Source organism: Triticum dicoccoides, chromosome 2A (assembly GCF_002162155.2).
Source record: "Triticum dicoccoides isolate Atlit2015 ecotype Zavitan chromosome 2A, WEW_v2.0, whole genome shotgun sequence".
Taxonomy (NCBI): domain Eukaryota; kingdom Viridiplantae; phylum Streptophyta; class Magnoliopsida; order Poales; family Poaceae; genus Triticum; species Triticum dicoccoides.
Window position 1 is genome coordinate 502327896 of NC_041382.1, and position 8666 is coordinate 502336561.

At 45.8% G+C, this 8666-nt stretch overlaps 1 protein-coding gene across 2 annotated transcripts; it reads left to right on the plus strand.

Moving 5' to 3' along the window:
• Positions 1 to 705: 705 nt before the first annotated feature.
• On the plus strand, positions 706 to 6824 carry LOC119355032 (potassium transporter 19-like). Of its 2 annotated transcripts, none has more exons than XM_037621811.1 (11): positions 706 to 795; positions 927 to 1126; positions 3410 to 3579; positions 3669 to 3891; positions 3969 to 4226; positions 4304 to 4354; positions 4443 to 4703; positions 4781 to 4833; positions 4962 to 5076; positions 5171 to 5425; positions 5492 to 6824. In XM_037621811.1, exons 3-11 carry the CDS (start codon positions 3463 to 3465, stop codon positions 6490 to 6492), a joined length of 2334 nt encoding a protein of 777 aa, XP_037477708.1. In that variant the 5' UTR covers positions 706 to 795; positions 927 to 1126; positions 3410 to 3462; the 3' UTR covers positions 6493 to 6824. The 2 variants fall into 2 exon arrangements, with proteins under 2 accessions (XP_037477708.1, XP_037477709.1); XM_037621812.1 differs by having other exon boundaries at positions 3969 to 4217.
• The last annotated feature ends 1842 nt before the right edge of the window (positions 6825 to 8666 follow it).

An 8666-nucleotide genomic window follows, 5' to 3' on the forward strand; every position in this document is an offset into this window, starting at 1 on the left:
TCTTTTAAACATTGTTTTCGTTCTGCGAATTAAATGCGAATCAAATAGCGCATGTCCTAGCTAAATTTAGTTATAGTAATAAGACTTTTATTAGTTGGATTGACGGGCCTCTGGCATGTTTGATGCTTGTGAGCGATGTAATTTTGTCTACAGCTTAATAAAGCTAGCCATGGTGAGTAGGGCATATTGGAGACCGAGCTCCATGAAACCCTTTATTTTGAATATTCAAATTCAAAAAATTTAGTTTCAAAAAGTTATGAAAAAAATCCACATGTATGCAAGGATGTAATGTGTATGTGTGAAAATTTTAGGATTGAATTGCGAGCTGCAAAAAAAATCATGGACTTTGAGGATGAAACAACACATATGCTAAAAAAACCCAAATCTGTCTTTTTTAGCTCACATTTTAGTGTATTTCGACTTGAAAATTTGCACACATTTTGTATCTAGGTATATGTGTATTTATTTTCAAAACTTTTTGAAACTAAAAAAAGTGAAATTTGAAGTTTCAAATAAAGGCCTGGCATTTTTGTAGCCATGATGGCCTTTTCTAAATAAAAAAATGCTTCCAAAAGGGACACGCGTCCCTACCCGTCGTTCCTGCTCGCGAGCGCAACGGCTCGGTCCACGGCACGCGATGCGGCCGACCTTCGAATCCGCTTGATCTCCTCCTCACCACAGGGACGTTCGCTGCGCTACAAGTACGGGGCGCCGTGGCCGCGGCCGCGGGTGTCCCCTCTTCTCCTCTCCGCCCTGTCTTCCCTTGTTCTTCTTCCCCGACATTTGCTTCGCGAGGTATGCTTCTTTTCTTTTTTGGAATCATTATCGGTATTATCTTTGGCGCGCGCACGATTTTGAGGGGAGGTTTTTTATATCCGTACCATAGCAGATGCGGCAAACCAAATTATTTTTTGTTCTTTTTCTAGGTGCAGCAGGTGAGGCAGCGAGCAAAGCAGTATTGGCAAAGAGTGGGCCAGCGGACTGGTAAAGAGCGATCCATTCCAATCCACTGGATGCAGGCTATCTTCAAGCATCGCTGGTCTATACAGGATGAGTGTCTTAAGGATGCTAAGATCCATCATCCATGAGCCATGAAATGAACCAACTAATTTACCCAACTCAACCGGTAAATCCACTTACATTTTCCTGTGCCGTTGTTGTTATCCACAATAGTTGAACCTTTGCGGCGTATGGCGAAAAGTAAATCCACTTACATTTCATTTACATGTCCACTTATACTTTCGTCTATCCTTGAATCTAGACCGGGACGCTTAATGATCATTTCCATCTTGGCCTCACCACTGGACTGTTAACTGTCACGATTGTTTTTGTCCTTGAAATCTATGTTGCACCGATACGACGACACCGATACGGCGATACGAGTACGGTGATACGGGATACGGCAATCTGTAGAAACAGCAATATGCGATACGGCAAGTATATATATAAATAATTATAAAATGACATGTAATAAAAGCCAACATAATAAAATGTGTGAGATGAGATCAAAATGTTGCCATGGAACTCCCTATAATGTCATGTTGTACTTCTATCTCCTTCCCTAGCAATAGACAGCAGCAACAACATCAGCAAGTAATAATTTTATCCCACAAACATCAACAAGCAGCAACACAGCAAGCACACCCCACATGGAAGCCAGCAAGCAGCCAAACATACATAAGATCCAAATTAGTATAGTACTACTACTACCTAATGAGAGAGTCTGCTACTACGGTCTATGGAAGCCAGCAAGCAGCCAAGCATGCATCAAGATCAAGCACACATCAGTACATCACTAGGGGCTCGGGGTAATTGCTGTTTACCTTGTGAGTTGCGACGGCGGTGGAGAAGAGCAGAAGATTCAAGCGGAGAGGCGATTCCAGCCGGTGGGGGCGAGTTGAGGTGGCAGCGAGGCAATTCCAGGCGGCGCCGGTGAGCCACTCCAGGCGGCAAGTGACTCCAGTCTGCGGCTGCGGCCGGCGGGGAGGCTTGTCCAGCGGCGGCGGCTCCCTCGTGCAAGCTCCTGTCGTGCGAACAAAACAAAAGAGAGGGAGCCCAGATGCTAGGGTTAGCCATGGGCCTTCCAGTGGGCTGCCGTGTCGCTCCCGTATCGTAGACGATGCACAGGACGTATCGATGTTTTTTCTTTTCTTTTTAAATCGGAAAATAGGATACTTCGCCGATACCAGTATCCCAGCCATATCGTGCGTATCGCCGTATCGGGAACGTTCAGTACGCCGATACTCCAATTTCTGGCGTATCGGTGCTTCGTAGCTTGAAATTGCGAGTTTGTGCAATCATAATCTCAAACCCTGTATTTGAGTTTCATGCACCCAAAAACCTTAATCTGTTGACGAAACCCGAGCAATCCATCTGTCTATGCTTCGCTAGTGGTTGGATCAACCCATTCCTTGTAGCATGGGATTACTCCTCATATTAAAATGCCATTATACCACCTTGTGCTGGTGTTTAGCGCTTACAACGAATAGTGATATTTAGGGGTGAAAATGGCTAGGACCAATCATTTCTGAATCCAGTGGTATAGGATATGTTCAGAGGCTTTTTACACGTGCACACTATCGGCCCCTATTCCAAATCCGGTGTATGGGATATGGCATGGGATATAGTATTGCTAATATCTGGCAGAATAAGACTATCCAGTTTTCTAGCTTGATTATCAGGCCCCTCCAAAATGGTAGTATCCGATTTTTTGTAGAATTTTAACTGTGCGCTTGTAATCTCTAGATGGTACCTTTATTTATGAGATGGTGCGGCTGCCTGCCGGTGTTTTATTTGTGAATGTTTACTTTTCCCTTCGTTCCATAATGTAGTACATGTAGACTTTTTTCAAAAGTTAAACCTTGACCAAGTTTATATAGAAAAATATGTATATCTACAATACCAAACATAAAAAAAGACGAAAATATGCCTCATGATATATCTAATGATATGTATTTGGTATTCTACTAGATGTAGATTTTTTTTCTCTATAAACTTGGTCGAAGTTTGACTTCTCAAAAAATCTATATGCACTACATTATGAAATGGAGGAAGTACCGTCTAGTGTTTACTACTCCCTCCATTAGTTCAAATTGAACGATTTGAACTACCAAAACGTCATATCCTACCTCCGTCCCAAAATTCTTGTCTTAGATTTATCTAGATACGGATGTATCTAACACTAAAACGTGAATAGATACATCCGTATGTAGACAAATCTAAGACAAGAATTTGGGACGGAGAGAGTACATGTTCTCTGTCTAATACTTTTTACTTGCTCAGTTTGTACATTTTTTCCCTGTAACGTGTTAATTGTTATAGTGCTTTGTAGTTCTGTTTACTGTGTGCTCATGCTGTTTTGTTGGAAATATATTGCTGTTTATATGTGTGCATTGTCTGCCTTCTATAGGAGAAATACCTCCAAAAGCTTAGGAGGTGCTCAAAAATAGCAATCGAGCACAGATGTCACTAGAAGTTGAGAAACCACTGTGCAACGAGACGACCAAACGGCTTGAGCGCCAAGACTCACTTATTGGTGATGCAGAGAAGGTCTCTAATATCAAAGGCCATGGCTCCGAGGTCTGCTTCACACACAACTTGGTTATGATGCAGCAACCATGTTCCTCCAGGTTATAGTTTGACAGTAATGTGCCTTTTGGCTGACACAGGGAAACTGGACACAAGTACTGCATCTTGCATTTCAGAGCATCGGCATCATTTATGGGGATGTTGGGACATCGCCGCTCTATTGTTACTCGAGCACCTTCCCTAACGGCGTCAAAGACAAGGATGATATCTTGGGTGTCCTCTCGCTCATCCTATACACCCTCATCCTTTTACCGATGATCAAGTATGTCTTCATCGTGCTCTATGCAGATGACAACGGAGATGGTAAGCTGATATTTTTGGAATATTGACATGTCAAGCTGGAGTACTTACTATGTCTTCTCTGCACATTGCTATTACAGGTGGCACATTTGCGCTCTACTCACTTATATCGCGGTATTCAAAGATAAGGCTGATCCCAAACCAGCAGGCAGAGGATTCAATGGTGTCGAATTACAGCATAGAATCACCAAGCTTATCGCTGAAGAGGGCACAATGGTTGAAGGAGAAGCTTGAGTCCAGCAAGGCAGCCAAGATTGGCCTCTTCACCATCACAATCCTTGGCACATCCATGGTGATGGGTGATGGGACCTTGACACCAGCGATTTCTGGTAGCAAAAGTAACAGAGTCATCCGTAGGTCATATTGTGATTGCTTTTCGGAATACTAATGCATTCCTTTTCACGTGCTTCTGCAGTGCTCTCTGCAGTGAGCGGGATCAAAGAGAAAGTGCCAAGTTTAACTGAAAGTGTGTGAAAACATAGTTTCTATCATCACTAATTAGTCAGTACCCAGATTTGATCACATCTAAAGTGTATGTTGCATTTCTTGTACAGCACAGATAGTCTGGATCTCGGTGCCTATTCTGTTCATGCTCTTTTCAGTCCAGCGTTTTGGGACAGATAAGGTCGGGTACTCCTTTGCTCCGATCATCTCGGTGTGGTTCGTTCTTATTGCTGGCATTGGAATATATAACATCATAGTGTATGAGATCACTATTCTCCGAGCCTTCAATCCTATGCACATACTATATTACTTCGGAAGAAATGGGAAGGAAGCATGGATTTCACTAGGAGGTGCTATCTTGTGTGTTACAGGTAAACCTTTTGATGAAAAATGCATTTTAAAAGAGAACCTGTAGCCTGCAATCTGAATGCACTGCCTTATGGTACAGGTACAGAGGGTATGTATGCGGACCTAGGGCATTTCAATATCACGGCCATTCAGGTAATTGCCGCATTGCTTCTTGCTTCAACATGTTTTTTACTCTAGATCTGTTTTCAACGGTACTGGCAATTTTCGTCGCACAGGTCTCAGAACATAGATATCTTACAACGGTTTCTGTACTTACCTAGATAAGCTTTAGTGGTGTCTTGTTCCCTTCGGTGGCACTATGTTACATGGGGCAAGCAGCATATCTGAGGAAATTCCCAGAGAATGTTGCAGACACCTTCTACAGATCTCTCCCAGGTATAAACAACTTACACTACAGTTTTGCTCCTTATAAGGGATTTAGTTTGTGATTCTCAAAAGAAACGATTGCCTCTCTGTAACAACAATGCAGCACCAATGTTCTGGCCAACCTTCACCGTTGCCATTCTTTCGGCTATAATTGCAAGCCAAGCTATGCTCTCTGGCGCATTCGCTATCCTGTCCAAGGCCCTATCTCTTGGTTGCTTCCCGAGGGTTCGGGTTATCCATACCTCCAAGCATCACCAGGGGCAGGTGTACATTCCTGAAGTGAATTTTCTGATGGGACTGGCTAGTGTTATAATCACGATCACCTTCAGAACTACCACCGAAATCGGGAATGCTTATGGTAAGTTTACGAGGCTTTTAGTAGAACATTAGGCACGTTTACTGATTTGATTATGTTGATGCACAGGGATCTGTGTCGTGACCGTCTTCTCAATCACCACCCATTTGATGACTATCGTGATGTTGCTCGTGTGGAAGAAAAACATCATCTTCATCTTGTTGTTTTACATTGTGTTTAGTTCCATAGAGTGGATCTACCTGTCTTCAATACTGTCAAAGTTCATCCAGGGCGGGTACCTGCCATTCTGCTTCGCGCTTGTCCTGATGGCCCTAATGGTAACATGGCACTATGTGCATGTCATGAAGTACTGGTACGAGCTTGACCACATCGTCCCCATTGATGAGGTGACGGCACTGCTTGAGAAGCATAATGTGCAGCGGATCCCTGGGGTGGGCATCTTGTACTCGGAGCTGGTGCAAGGTATTCCCCCGGTGTTCCTGCGGTTGGTGGAGAAAATTCCATCTGTGCACTCTATCTTTTTGTTCATGTCGATCAAGCACCTACCCATCCCTCATGTGGCACCTGCGGAGCGGTTCGTCTTCCGGCAGGTTGGTCCAAGGGAGCATCGGATGTTCCGGTGTGTCGCACGGTATGGTTACAGTGATGGGGTAGAGGATTCAGGACAGTTCGCCAGGTTCCTAGCGGAGAGGTTGAAGATGTTCATCGAAGATGAGAATGCATTTGCAGTGGAGAAACCGGAAAAAGAGGATACTGACTCTCCAAGCGGGGTTTCGGAAGGTCAGACGAAGCCTAGGAAGTCCGCACGATCTGTACACAGCGAGGAGGTGATAGAGCCGCCAATGAGCAACCATGTAGGGAGGATTAGTTCCTATTCTCTTCAGAAGATTGAGGAGGAGAAGCAGCTGATTGACGCAGAGATGAAGCGAGGGGTGGTTTATCTGATGGGGTCAGCCAATGTGATAGCAGGACCTGAATCACCCACCTTGAAGGTGGTCGTGGTAGACTATGTGTATTCATTCTTGAGAAGGAACTTGGCAGAGGGTCACAAAGTGTTGTCCATTCCTAAAGATCAGCTGCTCAAAGTTGGGATCACATATGAGATATAGAGATGTTAACAAAAGCATGAGGTGATCAAACTAGTCTAACCTTTTCTGTAGCATTATGTTGATCTTAAAGGGTACAGTGCCGTTGCTCATTTGACCAAATAGCATTGGGGCTTAGAGTTTTGGCAGGTAGAGTATGTTAGTTTTGAACTCAAGGAGGTGTTGTCAGAATATGGGTCATATATTAAGTAGAATGGAAATAGGATTTCGACTAGTGTGTTTATTCATGTTCTTCAAGTTGTCCATGAGCACGCGAAGTCATAATTTCATGTTATCAAGGTGAGCAAAAGAAAAATTGTCCTACTATATGGATTTTAATGATGCAGAGATGATCATTTCCAGAGGATTATTCAAAACTAAAATCCTAGTCCAATCATGTAAACGGATTGTTTTTTTAGCATCATATTGGCATTAAAATTCAAAGTTATTGGTAAAATTACTGCTTGAATCAAAGCTAGCCCTAAAATGGGATAATAATACTCCTGTCTCTAAGTTGATGCCCTGCAAGGGAAATGTCCTCAGGGCATCTCCAAAGCTGAGCTGCAAATTTGCTCCACATCCATCAGCATATAGGGGCCAATCCGCATACATGGGGCCGAACGGCCATCCAACGCTGCCTACATATATTTTGACAACTATTTGAATTAATCGGATGAAATTTGTGCAAGCACGGCGGATTTCATATAAACTAAATTACATTTTTATATAAACCGGATTAAAACCTACTCTAAACCTAATCTAAATGATCGTCGGCGCCCGCCCCCCATGTTCGGCCATGAGCCCCGGGAAGTGAAGATGTCAGCCTCCATGTCGCCGCCAAGCGGCTAATCGCCCGTCGATGTTCAGCCCACTAAGCTTGGCTTTAATGGGAGGGGAAGAGAGGTGGCCTTCCTGGGACCCGAGCGACGGCAACCTACCATGCACTACTCTTCCTCGCTGCCAGCGGCGTCCCCGAACGTGTCGGCTTGATGGTTGTGGAGGCGGGATGGAGCCAGCGATGTCCTCCTCCTCGCCGCTCTTGCCCCACACCTTGTTTGATGCCTCGTCGAACTCCTTGTAGGCGGCCTTGAGTTTCGCCTGATATTGGTGGTAGCGCCAATGGTCGCTGCAGACCTCACGGGCGGAGCGGTATGAGTCGAGCAGTGTCGCCTGCTCCGCCACGTCTATGTCCGGCGTGATCGCCCTGCCGGCGGCTAGCTGCTCCTCCGCCTACTGGTGCTCCTCGATGAGCTAGAGGTTGTAGGACGCGTTGGCTTGCGCCGCCCGGAACTGCTCCTCCCGCACCATGTCCATGTAATGGACACGGACTTCACCGATTTGTCATGCTGCAATGCACCGGCGAGGGTGCCACCGGCGAGGAGGGTGGCGTAGGCTTGTCCTCCATGGTGACATCGTCGGGCTCCGGTGGCCAGCCTGCAGCAATGGCAGCCATCTCCTTCTTCTGCTCCGGCGACAGTCCGTCCCAGAGAGCTTTGGAGCGCGAGGACGCCATGGTGGGGGTGGTGCGGGGAGGAGAAAGGGACCAGAGGAGGATGACTATGGCTGGCCGGGGTTGAAGTTTATATAGTGGGCGAATGGCAATAGTGGGCGGCAGACGGATGAACAGATGGCACCGGAGTATGTTCCTCGATAACTGCATGTCATTAATGTGGGCGGAAGACGGTCGGCCGGCCGTGGTGTCGTTTGAACGCGAAGCAGTCGCGTGCACTGGGAAGCGGCGCTCTCTCAGCCGGCACGCCGCTTCAATGCCAGTGTCAGTGAGAAGTCGCGCCCGCCTCTGGGCAGGCATGAATGCGACATAGAAGCTCTGAAGATCCGCTCACCGTTTCAGGCGGGAAGTGTGCGCGAGCGAGTGAGGGGATTTGGGTGGGCCAGGGCGGTCAGACGCGGGCGTGGCAACGATCCGTACGCCCGCAAAGCCCCTCCCCCAACCACTTTTTTTCAGAAACCTTCTAGATTCTGCTAAAGGTGGCACGTTCATGAGGATAACGCTTGAAGAAGCCACCAAGCTTCTTGATAATATGATCGCTAATTATTCCCAATGGCACACCGAGCGCGCGCCAAGTGGTGCAAATATCGACACGAAGGAAGGTAATATACATACGGTTCCAATTTCCCTTAAAGAATGGTATGTAACATTTTCATAGAAATATGATTAAATCTCCTTACGAAACTAT